The 23,969-nt window shown below is 55.6% G+C and overlaps 1 protein-coding gene across 1 annotated transcript; it reads left to right on the top strand.

Moving 5' to 3' along the window:
* The first annotated feature begins 1,889 nt into the window (after positions 1 to 1,889).
* On the top strand, positions 1,890 to 23,894 carry NYAP1 (neuronal tyrosine phosphorylated phosphoinositide-3-kinase adaptor 1). The gene is given in 8 exon segments (XM_081886785.1): positions 1,890 to 1,911; positions 2,269 to 2,448; positions 3,098 to 3,340; positions 16,017 to 16,309; positions 17,779 to 19,088; positions 20,088 to 20,289; positions 21,011 to 21,120; positions 22,920 to 23,894. Coding segments are annotated over 6 exon segments (2,364 nt in total). The 5' UTR covers positions 1,890 to 1,911; positions 2,269 to 2,448; positions 3,098 to 3,149; the 3' UTR covers positions 23,178 to 23,894.
* Positions 23,895 to 23,969: the final 75 nt, after the last annotated feature.

Genomic DNA, 23,969 nt, shown 5'->3' with positions numbered 1-23,969 from the left:
CGACGGCGCCTGGGAGATAGGGCGCTGCTGCCACCTGGCGGAAGAGTGCTGCTAGTGCCGGGCGGCCGGGCCGGACGTGGCTGCGGTTGCTCGAGCGGCCAGCAGGTGGCAGCAGCGCCGCTTTGCGAAGGGACGGGGCGCTCTCCCCTCGGCCAGTGCTGATTGCTGCGGAGTGGACCCGGGTGCAGGATCAGGCAAGGAGCAAGCCGTCTGGGGGGGGGGGGGGCTTGCTTCGCTTTCTGGAAAGGGAGGCGCATGGGCGAGTCTTAGCTGCAGCCCTACGCACGAAGAGGGAGAGGCACTCTGTACATGCTTGGCAGAATCGTTTAGCAAGGTGCTCAGAAACAGGTTCTGGGGTAAGAATTTCTGGGTCTGCAAGGCAGTCGTCCCCTCCACCTATTCAATTATTTGCGCCCGCCTTTTTCAGACACTTTGCCTGTCCCTGTGAAATCCGCAGACACCCAACTATAAATCCAGGTCAGACTCGGCTTTCCGCTCTCCCCCCCCCTTTTTTTTTTTTTGCAAAGACTTTCCAGGTCAGACATATCAGCGCGTTCACAAGACCAGAGTGGCACGTACAGATTTCTGGGGGGAGGCCGAACCTCCTTCAAAGAAATCCTCGTCCCAGGCTAAGAGCCTCAGCAGAATAGACGGCCAGGCCCGCTCCGGGATAATGGCCTCTAGAAAGACCCATTTCGACCGTGCAGAGTCTGAACGGTGGTGGGAAGCAAGGGGAAGGGTAGGGTGACTGCTTGGCATGCAAAAAGTTCAGCCCCTGAAGGTTCAGTCTCCAGGATGGGCTGCGAGAGGCTTTTCCTGCCTGAAACCCGAAGAGAGCTGCCGCTGCCGCTCAGTGTGGACAATACCAAACTAGATGGGCCAGGGATCTCAACTGGGGAAGGGCCTTAGCTCAGCGGTAGAGTCCCTGCTTGGCACGCAGGTTCAGTCCTGGATGGCACCTCCAAGGAGGGTTGGGAGAGGCTTCCCTGCCTGAAACTCCGGGGAGCCGCTGCTGCCAGTCAGTGTAGGCAATACTAAAGTAGATGGACCTCTGCTTTGACTCAGTATAACAAAGGAGCTTCCCGGGATCCTAGATCACAAGCCACACGCTTCTGGAGGAGAGGCGCCCATGCCCAGTCTCCGAAGGCGTCTCTGGGTATAGCTGGGAACGCCCTCCCCAAACCCTGGAGAGCTGCTGCTGCCAGTCCGTGCCGGCGCTGGCAATGCTGAGCAGGCTGGAGTCAGTCTAAAGCTGCTCCCGACGTCCCTCAGGCACAGGATGGATGCGGGCGCTGGCTTCGATTCGGGCGCAAAGAGAAGCCGGTACCCTTCCCATCCTCCTTGCCCTCAAGGTACCCCCACCTCCGCCTGGTCCGGCCTGATCCATCAGCCTGAGTTGGATACGGGCTGCAGCCTCGCCTCGTCCCGGCCTTCCTCGATGAGGGCTGGCGCCTTGATCTTGCCCTTCGCTTGGAAGGCGCGCACGCTGGGCGAGGAAGGCAGCGGCTGTCCCTGGCGCCGGATCCAGCTCGGGCGTGGCAGGCGGGGCCTCCGTCCGCGCTGGAGGTGGGGGGGGCGGCTCGTTTGGAGGCTGCAAAAAGGGCGCGCCCCGTTTCCCTTCCCAGGGCCGAGAGGGGCGCCCCGGCCGCCTGTGCCCGACCCCCTGCGCGCCCAACCTCTCTCTGCCCGCCTTTGGCATCTCTCTCTCTCTCTCTCTCTCTCCGAGGGCTGGGGGTCCCGCCATCTCCCTCCCTCTTCCCCCCTCCCACCCCGCGCGCCGGGCGCGCTCCCCGGCTGGCTGGCTGGCTCGCTCTCGGGCTGCTGCTGCTGCTGCTGCTGGGCGGAGGGATCCGCCGCCGCCGCGACGCTGCGTCAGCCGCGATGGGGAGGACGGAGCAGCCCTGAGGCCAGGTGAGCGGCGGCGGCGAGGAGAGGGAGAGCCCCCCACCCCAGCCCGCCTGCCTGCCTGCGCCCCTCTCCCCGCCCGCCATCCCGGCGTGGTCCTCCCCATCTCCCTCCCTCCGGCAGCGTCGCCGCGGCAACGGGATGAGGCTGGGCTGGGCCAAGCGCGCAGGGATGCGGGCGCAGGTGCCCTCCTAGCCCAGGCAGGTCGGGCCCGGGAGGCGAGGGGCCTGCGGAGGATTGGGGCGGCGGGAGGGAATGGGCGAGGTCTGGCTTGGAGGGGGGGGAGCTGGGAAGCAGAGCGACCCCCCCTCCGCCGCGTCGCCTCCTCTAAGGCCTCTCTCTCTCTCTCTTTTTGGGCCCCAGCAGCTGCCACCAGCATCCCGCCTCCCCCCCCCCCGAGGCCGCATGGAGGGGCGCCCCCCCGGCGCCGAAGCAGGGGCCTGATCCATGCCGCGGGCGGAGGACATGCCCCAGCGAGCCTGCCCCGGCTGCCCTCCCAGATAGCCCCCTCCGCAAGGGGCGCCGGCGGCTCCAGCCCAGCAGGTACTTAGCCATCGCCTTGTGGGGGGGGGCGGCTAGTCGTGGGGTGTGACGCATACCCCGCCCGATAGGGGTCTCCCTTGCTTGCCTGCTCTGGTGAGCCCCCGACTGATCTCTCTTTGGCACCCCACCGCAGGCAGAAGTGTCTCATCAGCAAAATCTGGGGCCTGAGAGGGGACCCAGGAGTCCGAGCTCTGGGCCGCCTCTGGGGGGGGGGCTGAGACTCTCTGGGTCTGGCCCTTCTCAGAGCTGCCCCCCCCACTTGTGTTGGGCCGCTGAAGCCCACAGGCATTCCCCAGGAGGGTCTGGGGTACATCTGGACTGCGCCATCCCCTACAGCCAAGCCCAGATCTCCACAAGGACTGGGCCACAAATGGAGACGGTTGCCCCCCAGCAAAAAAAGAGATGTTTGTCGGCTAGTGGTCAGCAAGGCGCTCTCTAGCATTACTGAACGGTAAGACTCCCTGCGTCTGAAACACAGAGAACCACTGCTGCCAACCAGTGCAGACACACTCAGCTCGCAGCTTCCAACATTCCTTCGCTCATGAATGCGTTCTGGGCCTGAGCCCTGAGACGGGTGGATCCACACACACATGCAGGAACACCTTTCTACCTGTCCCCTCCCCCTAATATAGTCTCTCTCCCTCAGCAGAGCCCCCCCCTTTCTGGGCACCCCCTCCCCACCGCCTGCCAGCCACCGGAAGATGAATGCAGGCCCCCAGGAAGCTCTGATCTCCGTGTTTCTGCAGTTCATTGAGGATCGTGGCCGCTGGGCCTACGGGGCCCTGAGCCAGACGTGCCACCCCCGGGAGCAGCTGCGCAACGAAATGAACCTTCTGTACCGCAAGAGCAAGGTGGAGTGGAAACAGAGCAAGGACGACGAGCCCAAGAAGAGGTAGGTGAGGGGTGGAGGCACTGGGCCCTGACGTGCTCCGCAGGCGCCAAAAAGGCGATGGGGGGTATAGCCTTAGGCAGGGGTCCATACCAAGGTTGTCCATGGAGTTCACCCACCAGTGCTGGGCAGCAAAGGGCACACTCGGAGGGACCTGGGTAGCCGCCCGGCACCACTGGAACTCCCTTCAGCTGGAGGCCTGGCAGGGCCCAGCGCCTGAGAATCTTCCACAACAGCTGGGGGATCATTTCAGGCAGGCAGGATTCTGTCTTGGAACTAGCTTGGATTTGAAGTGGGTCTCTAAAGGATGTTGTGGACAGCCAGGTTTTGAGGGCTGCAGGCCAAACAGAATTCAAAACACAAAAAGACCAAAGCCCAGAATGACTTGCTCTGAGCCAGGCCCAGAATAAACCCAAGAAAAACTTGGTGTGCTTTTAAATGTCTCAGTCACCTGCGAGTTTGAGGCTGCTATTTTTGTGGAGTGGTGCTGCGACGATGGCTTTTATTTCCGTTTTTCTCAGATGACTCGCGAGGCCTGTTCTGATACTGTTGTCACCGCTTAATGTTGTGCTTTTTTTCCTTTGGTTCTCTTTTCCAAGTCCGGTTTGAAAATAACGGCAGCTGGCCTCTTGATATGCCGGTTCCGATCTTGTAATGGTCTTGCATTTGACCTCATGCAAAGCTTACTTGTGCGTTGGCTGTTTCTCTAGCGGTGGCTTTGATCTAGCCACCCAGGTCCTGAGATCATACCTTGCTTATCGCCAACGCTGTTATGGTGATGTATAGCAGAACAGTGAGGGGAGAAGTAACTTGTCTGCTTTTCCTTGATTGCTGCAGAACCTTGGCATGCAGAAGGTTTGATCCCTGATGACATCTTCAGGTTAGGCTGAGAATGGCCCTCGTCTCAAACCCTGGAGAGAGGCTGCCAGCCAGTGTCTTCCCAATTCCAAATCCTTCTTTTTCCTTCAGTGCTCCCAGGCGCTTCTCTTCGCTCACTGAAACAGGCTAGCCTGGTCTTCCCCAACCTGGTGCCCTCCAGACATTTTTGGATTACAACATCTATCAGCCTCAACATCACACGGCCATGCTGGCTGGGGCTGATGGGAGTTGTAGGCCAAGGTACCTGGAGGGCACCAAGTTGAGGAAAGCTGATTCAAGGAGAGGGGTAGCATGTGGGATGTGAAACACAAGAGCAGTCAAGTACCACATTCCTAGAGTGAATTACATGGGGAGGAATGCTTGCCCAGCCAGCAGGTAAACTTCCTGTTTCCTTCTGGGCTGGGACAGACTTCCCCTGCATGCCCTGAACATTCCCACATAGCAGAGGTGTGAGATCGTCAAGAGGCAGGGGCCTTGCGGGTTAAACTGTGGAGGAGGACCATCAAGATGATGAACTTGAGGGAGTTGGGGATGTCAAGCCTGGAGAAGAGGAGACTAAGAGATGACAGCATGGCCATCTTCAAATATCTAAAGGCCTGCTCCCTGGAAGAAGGAGCAATCTTGTTTCCTGCTGCTCTGTGGGATAGGACCCGAACGAATGGCTTCAAACTGCAAGGAGATTCCGACCAAATGTTAGGAAGAACTTTCTGCTAGTAAGAGCCGTTCAACAGTGGAACGGACTCCCATCGGAGGTGGTGGACTCTCCTTCACTGGAAGCTCTTAATAAGAGATACATAATAATAAGCGGCTCATCGTGCGTCGTGGGGGGTTGGACTAGATGACCCTTGGTGCCCCTTCCAATGCTACAATTCTATGATTCTATGGAGAGGAAGAGCTTAGAGCAGGGGTCGGCAAGGTTTAACCACTATGGCTGGATCACTCCCACAGAGATTGTCTGTGGGCCGGACTGGTGCAGCGCGATGCCAGAAATCGCGTCTGTGCATGTCCGCGGCGCCAAAAATCACTTTTGCGCATGCCCAGATGCCGAAAATCGCTTCTGCACATGCCCAGACGCCAAAAATCACTCCTGCGCAGAAGTGATTATTGGCGTCTGGACATGCGCAGATGCGATTTCCGGTATCTGCACATGCGCAGATGCGATTTACGGCGCTCCTCAGCGAGTCCCCACACCACACTGCTGATTTAGTGCAGCGCATGGGGGATTCGCTGAGCAGGCGGCTTGGTTCAGGGGCGGCTTGTGGGCTGGTAAAAATGGCCTTTGTGGGCTGCATCTGGCCCATGAGCCGCACGTTGCTGACCCCCGGCTTAGAGAGTGATTCCCAGCAACGACTTCACTGTTCCTGAAACCCACCAGCGCCTGGTGACGTCTCGCTGCCCTTGACCGGTTTTCCCGAGCGCCAGCCACCTGGCCTTAAAGCCCCTTGGTTTGTCTCCCCTACACATTATTTTTGAGACGCCCCGCTCCCTCTTGGCAGATGTTCTCCCCTCTGGCCCTAATCCGCATGCCCTGGTGGAAGTTTCCCTGCCTGGACTAAGTGCTCTATATATAGCCCCTGGTGTTTTTCACAGGCGTTTAAAAAGCCCAGGTTATCCTCAGATAATCTGGGGTGGAGGGGGGGGGGCAGGCCGCATTTGCTGAATGGTGGGATGGTGAATGTACGCCTGCCTTCCCCATCTGATGCAGAAAAGCTGCTCTAATGATTGGCTATTATTTGGAGGGGCAGATTGTCTGTGAGATCTCAGGCTCAGAGGCTCAGGCAGGACCCAGCCAGTGCCGGGCAGTGGGGGCCTGTCCTCACCGCATAAGAAGAGCCTGTTGGATCAGGCCCACAGCCCACCTAGCCCAGCATCCTGTTCTCACAGTGGCCAGGCTGGTGCCCATTACGGGAAACCCAGAAGCAGGATTCGAACACAAGAGCAACGCTCCTCTCCTGCAGTTTCCAGCAACTTGTATTCAGGAGCATCGCTGCCTCCAGCTAGTAGCCATCAATGGTCCTCTCCACCTCCGTGAATTTGTCTAATCCTCTCCTATTTATTTGTTAAATCTGTATACCGCCCTTCATCCATAGGTCTCAGGGCGGTTCACACAACATAAAAATACAGTATGAAAACACAGAGGACAGTGGTGCCTCGGGTTAAGAACTTAATTCGTTCCAGAAGTCCGTTCTTAACCTGAAACTGTTCTTAACCTGAGGTAATAATAATAATAATAATAAATTTTATTTATCCCCTGTCCTCCCTGGCCAGAGCCGGGCTCAGGGCAGCTAACAACAGTAAAATTACAGTAAAAACATAATAGGAAAAAAACCAATTTAAAATACAGGTTAAATTGCAATTTAAAATGCAGCCTCATCGAAACCATAAGGGAAGGGAAATATAAGGGTCAGACTGAGTCCAAACCAAAGGCCAGGCGGAACAGCTCTGTCAAGTCCCACAAGGCCCTAGTCTCTTGGGACAGAGCGTTCCACCAAGTCAGGGCCAGTACTGAAAAGGCCCTGGACCTAGTTGAGACCAATCTAACCTCTTTGCAACTTGGGACCTCCAAAATGTTGTCATTTGTGGACCTTAAGGTCCTCCACGGGGCGTACCAGGAGAGGCAGTCCTGTAGGTACGTGGGTCCTAGGCCGCATAGGGCTTTAAAGGTCAAAATCAGCACCTTAAACCTGACCCTGTACTCCACCGGGAGCCAGTGCAACCGGTAAAGTATGTACCACTTTAACTAATGGGGCCTCCTGCAGCCGCCATGCGATTTCTGTTCTCATCCTGAAGCAAAGTTCTTAACCTGAGCTACTATTTCTGGGTTAGCGGAGTCTATAACCTGAAGCATCTGTAACCTGAAGCGTCTGTAACCCGAGGTACCACTGTACATGATAAGGCATCCAAGTCGGTAGCCGTCCCTGTCTCCTGTGGCAGTGAGTTCCATAGTTTAAATATGTGTTGCATGCAGAAGGGGTTTCTCTGTCCTGTGACTCTATCCCCCTTGTGTGTTGGTGGGTAAGATGGGCAGCTTCCATGACAGGAGCTGCCTCGCCTGGAATTCCTTGCGCATACAGTGAGAGGAGGAGGCTGGTTGAGGGAAGAGCGCTCTGCATATGTACAACGGAATTTTAATTCTCACTTGTTAGACACTGGAAAACAGGTCTTGGGGCTAAAGCTCGCTGAGTTCCGGGTCAAATCAAGCCTTTGCTGGCTTCAGCCTGCGACTGCGTGACTCAGGGGAGCATCAGCAAAAACAGTTCCTTGGAGGGGCTTTGATTTCTGCTCCAGACGGATGATTCACAAGAACAGTTTTGACATGGCAGCTGACTTTTACGGACAGGCAACCTTTCCGCCATTTTGAAGAGAAAAAAGCTATGCAGTCCTTCCAGTTGCAAAGCACTGCGCAGTCCTGAACATGTTTGCTCCCACAGCAGCCCTGTGAGGTGGGCCGCTGCTAGTCCCATTTTACAGGCAAGGTGCTGAGGGGTTTGGTTTTTTTGGGAGGGAGTGCGGTGGCAAATGACATGTTGGGCCCGTGTCCAAGGTGGGATCTGAACTCAGGTTGTATTCCACAGTACCTTTCAGCTTAAGGCCAGGCTAGTGCCTGCTTTTCTCAGTGGCTGTCAAAATCACAGAATTTGCAGAGTTCCACCAAAGCTCATCTAGTCAGCAAAAGAATCCCTGATGTTCAAACTGTGCTTGACAACCTCCAGCGAAGGAGAGCCCACCACTTTCTGAGGGAGTCCGTTCCACAGTCGAATGGCTCTTACCACCAGGAAGTTCTTCCTAACTTTCGGTTGGCCTCTCCTTTCTTGCAAGTTGAATCTGTGGGTTCAGATGTCCTCCAGTTGCAAAACTCCCTTCCAAACCTGGACCCAAGTGGTGGGGCGTGACATCAAGCAATTTCATCTCAGCCAGCTTTGGCTCTAACAGAAAACGGTGAATTTTGCCCATGTTTTGTTTCACCAAGGTCTTCGGTTCGCCACTGTGTGTTTTCCAAAACTCAGCAACCCACAGTGGTTCAGAGCAGAAGAATGTGTGTAGCCACTGGGGACTAATCTAGTCCAACCTCCCGTTTTCCACTGCAGTTTAACCAGCTGCCTCTTCTGGGAACCCCACAGGCAAGAGCAAAGGCCTGGTGTTACTCCCCAGCAATTTCACATCCAGAGGCATGCTAATTTTGATCACGGAGGTAACAGAGTCCATAGCTCAGTGGGCAGAGCAGCTGTTCTGCGTGTAGAAGGTCCCAGGTCCTGCTCCTAATGGCATCTCCAGGTAGGGCCAGAAGACACCCCATTCTGGAATCTGGAGAGCCTCCGCTAGGCAGCATGGACAATTTTTGAGCAAGATGGGCTCGTGGTCGGACTCGGAATAAGGCAGTTTCCTATCTTCCTAGATACGCCTCATGGCAGCTAGTAGTGGCCAGTCACAGACTCCTTTCAAAGTCTCACCCCTTCACACTCCAGAGTTGATGGCCATCTCTGCACCTTCTGGAAACAAATTCCATAGTTTGACTAAGTACTTCCTCCTCTTCTTCCTGTATCTATCAGTGTCGGGCTGGGTGTCGGGAGAAGGTCAGCAATAACTCCCAAGTTAACTCTTTATTGAAAGAAACAAAACAGCTCAGGCCCAGTGAGCACAGAAACTCTTCCCAGTAGGTCTTACCCCCAAATGAGGCAGTTGTTGTTGTTGTTGTTGTTGTTGTTTAGTCATCTAGTTGTGTCCGCCTCTTCATGACCCCCTGGGCCAGAGCACGCCAGGAACATCTGTCTTCCACTGCCTCCCGCAGTTTGGTCAAACTCACGCTGGTAGCTTCGAGAACACTGTCCCACCATCTCGTCCTCCGTCATCCCCTTCTCCTTGCGCCCTCCATCTTTCCCAACATCCGGGTCGTTTCCAGGGAGTCTCCTCTTCTCATGAGGTGGCCAAAGTACTGGAGCCTCAGCTTCAGGATCTGTCCTTCCAGTGAGCACTCAGGGCTGATTTCCTTCAGAATGGAGAGGTTGGATCTTCTTCCAGTCCAGGGGACTCTCCAGAGTCTCCTCCAGCACCAGAATTCAAAAGCATCCATTCTTCAGCGATCAGCCTTCTTTATGGTCCATCTCTCACTTCCATACATCACTACTGGGAAAACCAGAGCTTTAACTATATGGACCTTTGTTGGCAAGGTGATGTCTCTGCTTTTTAAGATGCCGTCTATGAGGCAGTTGCCTTCCCGCAACTCTCTAAGTCCCCTTCTTCCTTCCCAAGCAATCTAAGGCTCCTTCATCTTGTCTCTCTTTGCTCCATCCTCTTCATACCTCTCCTGGTTCTGGGAGACCAGCGGGGAGGGAAGCTGGTCACAGCAGGAGGTGGAGACCCCCCTGGCTTCTTCAGCCGCCTGCCTTACCTGTCTCCAGGCCCTGCTCCTCTCCTGCTTCAGCTTCTGCCACTGAGTCTGGACTTCTCTCTGCCACAGCCTCTTCCTGCTTACTAACCTCTGTTGCCTCTTCAGCTTCCGACATCTTCTCTTTCCGGTCTTCACCATTCATCCACGCTAGGTTTCTGCCTCCAGTGTGACAGGGAGGCTGCTGTTAGCAAAGGAAGCCGGCACAAAATCCCATGGTTGGAAGGTATCTCAGTGAGGACATCTTTCCCACTCTTCTCTCCCAGGGCAGGCAATCCTGAAGGAAAAGCTCTCCACTGTCCTGGGTCTGTCCCCACAAACTCACTGAAGATCCTGCTCCCTTGCTTGCGTAATTCGGAGATTCTGAGCATGGCCCATGGCGCGGTGCCTGATCTGTCTCCCTCCAGCAGGCTCACTGCCATATAGAATTTCCCAGAATGCCTTGGAGCGCCCAACAAAGTGCTGCCCCAGTGCTTTGTGGGAAATGAGGTTAGCAGCTTGTAGCTTTCTGCCACCTGGTGGGGAGGGTCCGGAGCAGGTGTTGGCACCAGCAAGTCCTGCTGGAGTTCTGGCAGATGCCCAAAGATGCCAGCTGCTGAACACCTGGGTGAGGGGATAAGGCTGCCTCTGCCTAGGATTTGTGTCGTGGTAACTTTTTCCAGAGGGTGAGCTCTTACTCATCCTCTTCCCTTGTCGTCTTGGATCAGGCTCAGCCTAACTCCGACCAAGTCCTGCCCTGTGTACCAGCCAAGCCAGCAAGCCCACTCCATTCTGCCCCTCTCCCCCCCCCTTCAGCTTGTTTGACATTCCTGAATTCCCATTTTGATCTGCCCTCTTCTTCAGTGTGCTGAGGTGGCTCTGAGTGCTCCGCCTGGCCTCCAGATGCATTCTCCAAGAGGCCAGGAGGGAGACCCCCTCCACAGCTCCCCTCGCGGCTGCCCCACTCCCACTTGTCCCAAACAGAGATAATGAAACCTGCTTGGGGTGGGGATTGTTTCCCCCCCTCCCCTGGTTCGCAGGAAGTGAAGGGTTAAAGGCACCGGCAGGCTGATGTTGCCTGGCTCCTGCAGGTCACCCAGACGCAGTTTCCATGGAAACTGCTGGGCCATCCGCCAGCATCCTGCTGCATCCTCATACTTTTGGTACCCAGGACCCTTCACTCCAGCGAATAAAACCAGGGAAGGGAAAGAGAGGAGATGCTGAAGGTCTGCCAGCGGGAGGCTGGGAGAGGTGTGGCCAGAAGGAAGTCAGGAGGAGGGTGGCTGAGGAAGGAGGAGGGTGGCGCATCATGAGGAGCAAAGATGTCTGTGGTGGAATCGTGATGCGGGGTGGGTGTGGAGGGGGGAAAGCTGGGAGGATGAATGGCGGTGAGCAGGGGGTGGGAGGTGTTGAGTTGCAGAGGGGAGGGAGGGGTCTTTGAAAGGCAAAGCCCCAAGTGGTTTGGGGGCAATGGGAGCAGTGTGGAAAGGTGTGAACGGCACCTATTTGGCATGCAGATGGTCCCCATCCCAATCCGAATCTCTGGAGTGCTGTTGCCAGTCAGCACAGAAGAGACTAAGCTTCCTGGAGCAATGGCTTAAGGCAGCAAGTTTTGCAGTTGCACAGAATTCTTAAGGGACCCTGCCCTGGAGACCAATTCCTTGCAGTTCAGTGGCCTGCTAGCTTCCTTCCCGAAACAAAAATGGTCCCAACTGAAGGTACCCTGTGAATCATTCTCCGTCTGGCCTGTCTTCCTTTGGTACTGGTGCAGCCGCTGTAAAAACTGTGGACTAACAATGTAGGGAAAGGCCTGCGTCTGGGCCAAACATTGCGGCTGACCTAGCTGTCTTAGGCTACGGGCTTAAGGCAGCTTTTGCCAACCGTGCCAGCTGTGGGCTGGTGGAAGTTGTAGTCCAAAGCATCTAGAGCACACCACGTTGGCGAAGAAAACTAACTTAGGAGATGGGCAGGATTGCAGGAAGGCTGTCTGTGGAGTGAGCAGATAAGAGGGGACCATTCGGGAAGCAGGGTGGGGCAAAGGCAGATGGGCATGAAATACGCTCTTCCCTCTCTCTCTCCTCGTCTGGCCAGCTCCTTTCTCGCTTGGCTGTGGAGATTGCTGCAGGCAGGCAGGCAGGCACTCACTCCTTCCTCCGTCTCACCCAGATCTGGTGTGATGACTGGAGGGTGGGATCTGGCGATGCCAGACTGGCTGGGCCTCAGCCAACGTCTCTCCGTCTCCGAAAACCAGGGAGCAGCTGAGGGTTTGTTTACTCGCCCAGCATCTGCTGTTGGCACGTGCCCTGTCTTCTCTCCTGTCTTCTCTCTGCCACTGTGCCAAGACACAGAGAGACAGAGAGAGGGAGGGAGGGGGGAAGGGGCCTGCGGGAAGGGGCTGCTCATCGGGGGATGAAGGGGCGTTTGGGAGAAGCCACTCCCAGCCCTTGGCTCTTTGCCAGCTGCAGCTGACACACTGCAGCACATTTCTCTGCTGCCGGCAAGTGTGATGTGTATGGTGCTGTGCAGGGGGAGGGGAAGATAGGGGGAAATGCCTTTAAAAAAAAAAAAAATGTGGTACATGGAGGCAGGATTGGGGAGGGAATGATAGCCCTGATTGCTCTCCCTCCACTCTATGTTTCATTTGCTGAAAATCAGGGCTGGAGTTGTGCTCAGGTCCTCTCTAGAACATCCTTCACTTTGTGAAAAGGTTGCAGCATTTGGGGGTTTTATATTTGGGGGGAGGGGAATAAGGGTGTGTAAATGACAAGAGGTGTGTATATATTAATGCATGGATACCGTGGATATAAAGCTCTCTTTTTTGCCTCTCACAAGTTGTAGTGATGGCCACCAGCTTGGGTGGCTCTACAAGAACATCAGACAAATTCATGGAGGAGGGGGAGGCGGCCACTGCTTACTAGCCACAACAGCTATGCTCTCTCACCCACCCACCCAAAACTATCAGAGGCAGTTACGCTTTTGAGTAGCACTTGCTGGGAATCACAAGGGGGGAGAGTGCTGTTGCACCCAGGTCCTGTTTGCCGTGAGCTTCCCAGAAGAGGCACCTGGCTGTGAGAACTGGACTGGATGGGGCCCCCTTTGGCCTGATCCGGCAGGCTCTTCTTACGCTCCGTCCCAGCCCTCATTCCAGAAACCAAGGGGCTCAAATCACCCCCTGGATGCCTCAGTTAACCGAGAGGCAGTCCTGATCACAGTGGGTGATCGGATTTCTTTTTACAATGAAAAAGGGGTTGGGGTCGCAGGAGAGAGAAGAGGCTCTTTGTGCAAATGGGGACACCCTTTTGGAAGAATGCGGGGAGGGAATCATAGACTTTGTGGGCATCGTATTCTTCAGTAATGAGAAGTTCAGTTCTTAACAGAGCTTTGGCCCACTTCAAGATCTCCAGGTGTTTTAAACTACAACTCCACCTAAGATTCCACCTAAACATTAGGAAGCTGTAAGTAAGAGCTGTTGGACAGTGGAATTTGCTGCCAAGGAGTGTGGTGGAGTCTCCTTCTTTGGAGGTCTTTAAGCAGAGGCTTGACAACCATATGTCAGGAGTGCTTTCATGGTGTTTCCTGCTTGGCAGGGGGTTGGACTCGGTGGCCCTTGGGGTCTCTTCCAACTCTAGGATTCTATGAACTCCTGTCAGCCCTTGGTAGCACAGCTGTCTGATGGGAACTGCAGCCCAAAACACCTGTGCTAGCAAGGGTGGGGTCACACACACACTGCCCCCCCCCCGGGCTTCCCAGCAGAGAGACTATCAATGCCCGGCACTTCCTAGGGTTCGGCTTCCTTTAGAGGAGCGAACATGAGCCTCTTTTGGAGCCTGGCCTGTCAGAGAAGCGGAGAGCGTCAGTGGAGGCAAAGGGAGCAGGTGTTTCTGCAAGGCAAGGGGACAGAACAACCCCCCTGTGAGGAAACACCGCAGGCCCTTTTTCTTCGGAGAAAGAGTCAGGGGTGGCCACCCACCCAGATGGCTTTAAAAGAGGATTAGACAAATTCATGAAGGATACGGCTATCAATGGCTATTAGCCATGATGGCTGCGCTCTGCCTACAAAGTTTTAGCCAGCAATGCTGATGGATGCTAGTTGTTGGGAACTTCAGGGGGAGGTGACTGCCTCAGGCAGCAGGATCCACAGGGCAGCAGATCTGGTCTCTGAGGAAGGCATTGCCTCTGTTGCTCCCGACTGCAGCACATTCCTTGAAGACCACGTCTGCCCCCTCCTTGGTGTTGCTGTTTAGTCCTTTAGTCGTGTCCGCCTCTTCGTGACCCCCTGGACCAGAGCACGCCAGGCCCTCCTGTCTTCCACTGCCTCCCTCATGCTGGTGGCTTCGACAACACTGTCCCACCATCTCGTCCTACATCGTCCCCTTCTCCTTGTGCCCTCCATCTTTCCCAGCATCAGGGTCTTTTCCAGGGAGTCTTCTCTTCTCATGAGGTGGCCAAAGTCTTGGAGCCTCAGCTTCAGGATCTGTCCTTCCAGTGAGCGCTCAGGGCTGATTTCCTTCAGAATGGAGAGGTTTGATCTTCTTGCAGTCCATGGGACTCTCAAGAGTCTCCTCCAGCACCAGAATTCAAAAGCATCCATTCTTCGGCCATCAGCCTTCTTGATGGTCCAGCTCTCATTTCCATACATCACTACTACAGTGTCCTCTTGGCGAATAGGAGGTGCTGCTGGTCCCCTACCACCCCTGGGGAGGAAATGGCAGGGAGCAGGGGCCACGCTCTGGGGTCTCCTGGTGTAATCAGAGCAGGCCCCTTCCCCCTGCAACGGCCTTTTATTCCCACTTCAACTGTCAGGTGAGGTTGGTTGGATTCCCCCCTTGTTCCTGATGTAGATCTTCACTCACCCCGTCTTCCCTGGTGGGAGGGGGGCACCATTTTGTGCTGTGCCTCAGGTGTCAAAACATCTTGGGCCAGGCCGGACCTTTGGGGCACCTGGCCTGATCCAGCCGGCTCTCCGTGTGCTTCCACTTGCTCGGCTCTCCTGGTTTCAGACAAGGGACATTCCCAGCCCCACTGGGAGATGCTGGTGACCCAACCTAGACCTTCTGCGTGAGCTGCCTTCCTGCCTCTTCCAACTGCCAAAAGCTGTTTGTTTCTCTCTCCTACACAGAGATGTGCAGGTTTCTGCACACAGTTCTCCTCCCAATTAGCTCCCATTAAGGGCTATTATCTAGCAATCTCCTTCACAAAGAAGCAGTCAGGTGGCTTCCCTTGCAGGTACCCTGAGGGGAGGAGTTCTTCTAAGGTCAGCCGGTGCCACAAGGTGTTGCTTAAGGCAAACTCCAGAAGAACAGAAGCTTATAGTGGGTGTGGGGCCACAGCTGTGACAATCTCCCTCCTCATTGCAAAACTACCACATGACACCAGCTCTGCCCTCCACCCTCACATCACTTTTATTGTGGATGTGTGATGGTTTGTCCTTGTGCTTGCATTATAAACAATTATCAGAAGTCCCACTTTGGGGGCATTTTGTCCATAAAAATAAACTAGGAATAACAATATGGTTGGCGACTGCAAAACTTTCAGGGCGGACATTCGGTTTCATTTCCAACCGATGCAATCTCCGTGAGTTCCTGTTGGAATCTTATTAACTATTTATGCTTTAAAAGTTCCGGTTTATCTCGTCCATATGGCAAAAATACAGTAACATTGGGAGAAGCATCGCAGCTAATAAAGCTGAATGATGTGTGGACACAGTCCAGGATAAATCCACCTCTAATGCGCCCTTGACTGGAACGCAGTTGGCACTGTGGGTTAAACCACAGAGCCTAGGACTTGCCAATCAGAAGGTCAGCGGTTCGAATCCCCATGACGGGGTGAGTTCCCGTTGCTCGGTCCCTGCTCCTACCAACCTAGCAGTTCAAAAGCACCTCAAAATGCAAGTAGATAAATAGGTACCACTCCAGCGGGAAGGTAAACGGCGTTTCCGTGCGCTGCTCTGGTTTGCCAGAAGCCCCTGAGTCATGCTGGTCACATGACCCAGAAGCTGTACACCGGCTCCCTCAGCCAATAAGGCGAGATGAGCGCCACAACCCCAGAGTCGGTCACGACTGGACCTAGTGTTCAGGGGTCCCTTTACCTTTAATGCGCCCTTATTGCATCAATAACATGGATTACTTCAATACTAGAATTGCTAGTCTACTGACATTTTAATTTTTTGAAAGCCTTACGTTGCTATTGACTATTTCTCTTGCCGATAATATTGTTTTCTCTTTTTTCATAAACCTCTTTGAGGTGGTTAGTTCCCCCGGCCCAATCAAGTGGTGTATAAAATTTTGTGAAATAAATAAGCCCTGGTGCAGATGAGGTTGTGTGTGTGTGTGTGTGTGTGTGTGTGTGTGTGTGTGTTTCCCTCCCAACCACCCATTCATGAACTTGAGGGCTCTGTGGCTTTGTCCTCACCCCTCTCCGCTTCTCCCTCCGCAGTTCGGCCAAGGAGCCCAGCGTGGGGAAGGTGCGGGACGTGGCCTCTTTCCGCCGGCACTTCAGGATGGGCTTCATGACCATGCCGGCCTCGCAGGAGCATGCCCCACACCCCTGCGCCAGCAGCATGGCGCCCCGCTCCCTCTCCTGCCACTCGGTGGGCAGCGTGGACAACAGCTCAGGGGATGCAGCCGCGGGATCCCGGAAGCCGCCAGCCAAGCCCAAGCGCCACCCCAGCACCAAGCTCAGCGCCGAGGCCAAGGCCGCCCTGGAGCCGGCGGGGAGCAAGAGAGGAAGTAAGGAGCGGGACGGGGCTGCCCTAGGAAGCAGAGCCAGAATGTGCCGGGGGGGCCAGGGTAGCATTTGGGGGGTGGTGGGGCCGTGTTGCTTGGAGAAGCAGGCCAGCCTGACTTGCCACCCCTGGGGCGCAAGCTGCCTGCTGGACTTACAAAACCAACCAGCAGTGGGGGGGGGGCATGGTGGGAAGAAAACATGGCAGCTGGGGTTACCCAAGCGGAAGACAAAGCGAGGGACCCCATTGCCTCACCTCAATAGAATTGGAAAAGGTTCAGAAAAGAACACAGAAAACGCTGGAGGGGATGGAGGGACTTCCTTTGAGGCAAGGAAAAGGTAAGGAAGAGGGGATATGATAGAAGATTATAAAATGATGCCTAGCATGGAGAAAGCAGACAGAGAAAAGTTTTCCCCGCTCTCTCGTAACACCCAATGAAGATGCATGTTGGAAGATTTAGGACAGATAAAAGAAAGTGTCCCGTCTCCCCGCCAAAGCGTGTAAACTTTGGAACGCCCTGCCAGAGGAGGCAGGGGTGGCCACCAACTGGGATGGCTTTAAAAGATGACGAGACAAATCCATGGAAGAGGAGAGGGCGACCCATAGCTTCTAGCCACAATGGCTCTGCTCTGTCGTCACAGCTGGAAGCAGCAATTCTCCTGATTGGCAGTTGCTCAAAACGCCAGGAGGGGAGAGTGTTGCTCTTGGGCTCAAATCTTGCCTGCTGGTTTTCCATTGAGGCTGCTGGACTAGATGGGCCGTTGGTGGGAATTGCAGGAAGGAAGAATCGCTGTCACACTCAGGTCCTGCTTCTGAGAACAGGGTGCTGAACTAGCTGGGCCTTGGGCCTGGTCTTTTGTTGTGAGGTGTCTCAATTGGGGAGGGGGACCACAAAGAAGCTGCGTTGTCCAAGCCCATGAGTGCCTGGGTGAACCTGCCTCAGACCCCAAGGTGAGAGCTGGGGCAGTTTCACCAGGTACCTCGCGGGCAGAGGCCAAGGCAGCTTGTTTTTTCAACAGCGCAGGTTATCGCCTTCGCTGGTAATACACCGCGATATTGAAAAGCTGATATCGTCCAGCGCTAGTGGGCCCCTGGGAGAAGCATCAGGGGGACTGGGTGCCCCCCCTGCATTTCTTAAGGCTGCCTGGGAAAATGACCTTGGGAGATCCAGCAGCAGCTCAGTTTGCACCTGGACGCCACTTCTCTTCCTTGTTCCTTTTGCAGCACATGGCACCCCCCAGAGAATCCTGGGAGCTGTAGCTTGTTAAGGGTGCTGGGAATTGTAGCTCCATGAGGAGTAAACTACCATTCCCTGGATTCTTTGGCAGACGTTTTCAATGCACGGTGTGTACGCAACTGGAGTATTGCATGTGTGTCCTGGAGCTGAGCCCCCTGCCTCCTTATCCGGCCACCGTTTGTCTTGCTTTTAACACATGCCCTTTTCCCTCCTTTGCTGTTCCTTTTCTCCACCAGCTTCCCATAAGTCAAGCGCAGAGAGCCGAGAATCGGGGCGCAAGGTTCCCCCGCAGAAGCCAAAACGCAGCCCCAACACCCACTTATCTGTCTCGTTCGACGAGACGTATTCAGGTCGACTTCCAGGCCCCGCTGCGGCTGGGGCAATGCAGCGCTACGGCCGCGCCTTCTCCCACAGCCAGGCAAAGGGCTCCGACGCCGAGGAGGACGAGCCCGTGTACATCGAAATGGTCGGGGACATTTTCCGGGGGCCCGGCCTCCCATCCCAAGCGCCCCCCACAGCCGACGAGGACTCTGACGAGAGCGAAGCCATTTATGAGGAGATGAAATACCCGCTCCCTGAAGAAGGCGGGGGGGAGTCCCGCCCCAACGGGGCCCCGGCCTCCCCGCGCCACCGCCCTGTGAAGCGGGAGGCTGCCAAGGCGGCAGTGCCACCGCCAGGCACCAAGACGTCCCCCTGCGAGATCCCTCCGCCCTTCCCCAATCTCTTGCAGCATCGCCCCCCGCTGCTGGCATTCCCTCAGGGGAAGAAGGGGTACAAACCCACAGGTCAGGACGGCTCCAAGCTGCCCGTCCCCTGCCACAGCAAGGAGGCCCCCTCCGCCCCCATGACCCCACAGGTCCCCAGTCATCACCACCACCAACACCACCACCCACGGAGCGGTGAGAGCGCCGCCCTAGGGCCCTCTGGCCGTGCCCGCAGCCACTCCACGCCGCTCCCTCCACAGCCCGCAGGCCAGAGCAAAGCAGAGAAGGAGCTCCCCAACTCCCACAGCATGATCTGCCCGCCGGCCAAGCAGGCCCCGGCGCCAGTGCTTCCCGCGGCCTCCGTCCCCTCCATGCTGCCGGTGAAAGAGAAGCCGGCCGTTTCCTACACCATGGTGTACTCGGCGGTCAAGGTCACCACGCACTCCGCTCCGGCCGAGCAGAAGACGGAGAAGGAGATCTCAGTGCTGCACGGCCTGCTGTGCGCCCGCCCGTCCACTGTGCCGTCCTGCAAGCAGGTACAGCGGGCGTGCACGCTGCCCGACCCTCCACCCCTGGGGATGGTCTGGACTTACCCCGCGCCCTGCGTGGGCATGAAGCGCCCGCCGGCATACGAGAGCGTCAAGAACGTGGGCACCAAGGCTTCATCGGCGGTCAAGATCCAGCTGCAGGACCGGGCATTCACCAGCATCGCCTGCTCCCACGTCCTGTCCAGCGAGGAGTGTGGCCGGCCCCCGTTGGGAGAGGAGGAGCCCTTTGGATGGGTCCTGCAGAGAAGGATGGGCTACGCCAGCCAGAAGGGGAAAGAGCCGCCGGAGAGTGAGTGTGGTCCAGAGGCACCAACCCTTGGGCGGGGCAGGTGGGGGCAGGGAGACAATTCTGGCTGGTATTCTAGGGCAGTGTTTTTCAACCACTGTTCCGCAGCACACTAGTGTGCCGCGAGATGTTGCCTGGTGTGCCGTGGGGAAAATTGAAAAATTCGAATGTTTTTTTTTTTAAAAAAAATGTCAAATTTTCGCCCACTAGGCGGGCGCCGGAGTGTGTCCACCCTATTTTCCGTCCTTCCTGGGTGGGGATCGGCGGCCCGCTCTCATCCGATTCCCCATAGAGAGCAGCGGGGCTCTGACATCTCCCTCTCTGCACACAGTGCGGAGACGGAGCTGTCAACCGCCAGCTCAGTGGGGATCAGCGGATCGATCCCCACTGAGCAGAGAACGGTCCACAACGTTTTGGTTTGCCATTAAAGAAAAAGATATTAAACATTTTCTAATGGTGGCGTGCCTCGTGATTTTTTTCATGAAACAAGTGTGCCTTTGCCAAAAAAAGGTTGAAAAACACTGTTCTAGGGGTTGGGAGGATGAATGTTGATGAAGCTTCTCTCCTGGGGGAAATGCTGCCTTTGGCCTGGGGTCACCCGCAGGCTGGCACTAAACCAGTGAGGAGGAGCGTGGTGAGGAAGAGCAGCCAAAGTGCCTTTCTATTGGGGAGTGTGGCTGAGTTTTTTCATCCCTTTTGGGCCCAGCTGCCAGTCCTGGGAGAGGGTGGGTTTCCTCCCTAGGGGACCCTTTCTCCAACCACTTGCAGAAAGAATGAGGCTTCCAGTCTAACAAGAAGTCGATCCAGAGAGTTTTGGGTTCTGGCGGCATGCCTCCCTGCCCAACCTTCCCCAGTGGTCCCTGGGGATGCACATTATGCAGGCCTCTTGCGCTGGCTGACCCTGTCAGGCAGGTGTGAGCCTACACGGGAGCTTTCCCACCTCCTTGTGCCTGTTCCTCCCTCCCTCCTTGAGCTCGTCTTCCCCCGACTTTTCAGAGGCTGCAGAAGGCCCCCAAGGATGGGACAGTGGGGATGGCGCTCCTCCAAAAATGGAAAAGGAAGAGAAGGCCCACCAGCCGCCGGTGGTCCTGCAGTCGGGCATCCCTGTCCGCGCCCCGGGGCCAGAGGGCCTGGCTGCCAAGATGCCAGTGGGGAGGACAAATTTGCCCATTCCCTGCCAGACCTTCCCTGCCTGTCATCGTAATGGAGGTGAGGCTGCCTTTGGCGGGGGCGGGGGGCTTGCAGGGCACAGCCTTGCTTTTGCGGGGTGGGGGTTGTGAGGGATCCCTCTTTGTTCTCAGCCTCGTTTTGGCTGCAGAACTTGTATGCGATGCAGCTGCAAAAGAAAGGAGCAGGTGACCTTCAAATGAGGACAGACTGCAGCAAGCAAGTGCAGGATGCAGAGGAGAGAGGGGGGGGAAACACACACAGAGAGAGATGTTTGTTCACTTGTTCATCATGCCAGGCTCTTTTCTGCTGGGGGCTATTCCCGAGGGTCCCCCGTTTCCCCTGAAATCCTGCTTTGCTGTTGGGGTTGAGGGGGAACAGAGGATGCTACCTCATACTGTGTGACCATTGGTCCACCAACCCAGTACTGTCTACACTGACTGAGAGAGGCTTGTCCAGGTTTCTGCCAGCCCTACCTAGAGAGGCCATCGGCGCTTGAACTTGGGACCTTCTGCATGCAAAGCAGGTGCTCTCTCGCTGAGCTACGGACATTCCCCAAGGAAGGAAGAGGGAGACTTCATTATTTCTGCTTTATTCAGTGTACAAGGCTGCTGCTCCCTTTCAGACACATTCCTGGCACGCCTCCTCTTAGAGAGAAAGACAGGCAACATCGGGGGCCAGCCATTATAGGGGGGAGGGAGTGCTTAGGAGGGGGTCCCATTGCTCAATAGTCTGTTTCCTGCTCTCCCCTCGCACACCCCAGATTTCACAGGGGGCTACCTTCTGGGCCGCTCGGCATCCACCTCTGGCGTCCGACATGCCGTGATTCACGCGCAGAGACCGTGCAGCCACGCTCGGGACCCAGCAAGCCTGGTATGTTGGAGGTGAAGGCCGGTGGGGTGGGGGTTGAGTGGTTGGAAAGGATTGGGGCCTAGTGGCTTAGACCGAGGGATTCTGTGTGTGTGCGCACGCCTGTGTTTTTCTGAAAACAGAGAGGAAGCCTGTTGTATCAGGGCCACGGGGGACATGGCAGCAGGAGATCAGGTCGTGGGTGACACTGGGTGGCGCCATCTTCATTTTTTAGGGCTGGCCAAAACCTTTCCCTTTTATCTCAGATTTCTGGCGCTTAATTTGAAGGATTTAGAGAGTATCTGCAGCCTCTTTTAGAGGATCAGGATCGGCAAGATCTGCCCGTTATTCGTACAGTGATGGTTTATAAAGTTTTTATGGGTTGTGCTGATTTATTAGAGTTTCTCATTGTGCTTGTAATACACTTTGGGTCATTTTCTTGAGGAAAGCAACAAATGAATATTAACAAAAAGCAACGACACTTAATTTTACAAATGCGTCTCCTTTCCCAGATTTTGTGGGGGAAACAAATAGCTGCAAAATTACTTGCGCTGTTTTGGTGTGCGTAGGAGTAACATAAGACACAAACTGTTGCGAAATGAACTGACCCAGACCCAGCCATTGTCACCTCAGGCCCTTCTCCATGAGTCATGCGGGGTCCAGAGGGTGGCAACAAGAGAACAGCCTTTTCGGCAGTGGCTCCCTACTTGTGGAATGCTCTCCAAGGAGGCATGCGGAGCGCCATTTTTGTCTATGTTTAGGTGCCAAAAAACCTGTCCTTCCTACCTGGGCTTTTGGCACTTAATTGGAAGGGTTTGGGGTATTTGTCGCCTCTTTGTGGGGCAGGACCCATCTGTTATCTGTATCAGGGTGGATCTTTTTAGTTTTTTTCTTGGTTGCACTCATTGCAATTGGTCTGAGTGATTCTATTGTTTCTGTAAGTTGCTTTGAGTCGCTTTCACGAGGAACGCAACAAAATAATAATAATAATAATCCATAGGCTAAAAAAGGAGGTGTAAAGAGATAGAAAAGCACCCCACTCTGCTTATGAGGTTTCCCCCTTGCTCTGCTGCTCCACCAGCACTACAAATTTCAGCAGGACATTGGCAGCTGACATGCCAAGGCGGGCTCATAATCTATCTCGCCAAGGCTCCCAGCTCTGCTGCCTGAGATCCTTTAACTTTGTATTGTGATTTTATCTTGTGAACCACCCTGAGACCTGCGGGTATAGGGCAGTATACAAATAATAATAATAATAATAATAATAATAATAATAATAATAATAATAGGGATCCCGTCTCTTAGGACATCAGAAGAGCCCCGCATCAGCCAGATCAGAGCAGGGGGAGCGCCAGTCTAGTCCAGCATCCTATTCTCAGGGTGGTCAAACAGATGCCCCCAAAGGGAAGCTGTCAAGGTTTATTTTTAGACAGGAGGGGATGTGGAGCGAAGTGCTTCCATTAGTGCAAAGATTTTCAGCTGTGCAGAGGAACTTCCTCTCCTCACTAATCTGTTCTAGGTCCCCATCCCCACCCCACCCCACCCCACTCCAGAGTATATTTGGGGAGGGGAACAGATCCAGCTGCTTGTGTGTTAGAGTAGCTTTTGCCAACCTGCTGCTCCCCAGATCACTTCAAACTAAATCTTGTGGTCTGATGGGACTACAGCCGGGTGGGGCTAATGGGATAGCTCAAGAAACCTGGCAGGCCCCAGGTTGGCAAAGGCTGCATCAGAGGGAGGAGGACAGCCTCGCTGGGGACATTTTTTCTCCTCCTGCCCACCTCCAATGACAATGTCCTCCCAACCCCCTTTCCCCCTTGCAGGCCTTGCAGCACGCACAGCTGCCGGCGTCGGGGGGCCCCCAGAGCTCCCGCGAGAGGGACGGGAAGCTGCTGGAGGTCATTGAGCGCAAGCGGTGCGTCTGCAAGGAGATCAAAGCACGGCACCGTCCCGAGCGCAGCCTGTGCAAGCAGGAGAGCATGCCCATCCTGCCCAGCTGGCGGAGGAACACGGAGAACCGCAAGTCCGGGACGCCGCCCTGCCGCCGCCAGCAGACGGTGCTGTGGGACACGGCCATATGACAGTGAGGGGGGGCTGAGCCCCAAGGAACCTGTGCCTTGTGCTGGCCGAGCTGAACACATCGTCGTCGTCGTCGCAGGGCTGACTGCTGGCAGCATGGTGCCCTGCCTTCCCCGGGGGGCCCTTCTGGCCTGGGACTAACCAGAGACTGCCTGGGCTGCCTGGGGGCGAGCTCCCTGCTGAGCTATGACTTTTGGCGAAGGAGAGGGGGATTTCTCCTTGGCGATATCATGGATGAAAAGGAGTTAGGGATGGATGCTGGAAACGCCAGGCAAGACACACCCATCCTGGTGGGTAGCCAGCTACCGCTACCGCCACCGCCGCCGCTGCTGCCGCTGCTGTTGCCTCCCTCTGAGGAACCCCTGCATCAATGGCCACAGCCACACCACAGAGGCAGCTGCATATCAGAGCCAAGCAACAGGTTGCCTGTTTGGAACAGCTGCCCCCACCTCCCCACACCAGAGCCAGCTGCATCTATGCCAACTGACTGACATCTAAGACACCAACACTCGCCTTTCTTAGGAGGTTGTGGGCGGGGGGGGAGGGCGGGGAGCGGCAGGTGTAGCCGTGCTGTGGTTGTGTGTGTGTGTGTGTCGGGCGAAAAGATAGCCGCTTCCTCCTTTTGCCAAAAGATGATGTGGTTAAAAGTGCCAGGCGCACTTCCAATCGCTCGCACGGTTTTTCCCCTTCCATCTCTGAAAATGCCACTTGGGAGTGGATGTTTTGGGGGGGGAGGGAGGGAGGGGGGAGGGCTGCAACTTAACATTGGGTGGGGTGGGTGGGGGCTGACTAGA

Source organism: Podarcis melisellensis, assembly GCF_964234715.1.
Source record: "Podarcis melisellensis genome assembly, chromosome: 13".
Lineage (NCBI taxonomy): Eukaryota > Metazoa > Chordata > Lepidosauria > Squamata > Lacertidae > Podarcis > Podarcis melisellensis.
Note: the sequence above shows the minus strand (reverse complement) of the source record. Positions and strands in the feature narration are given on the sequence as shown.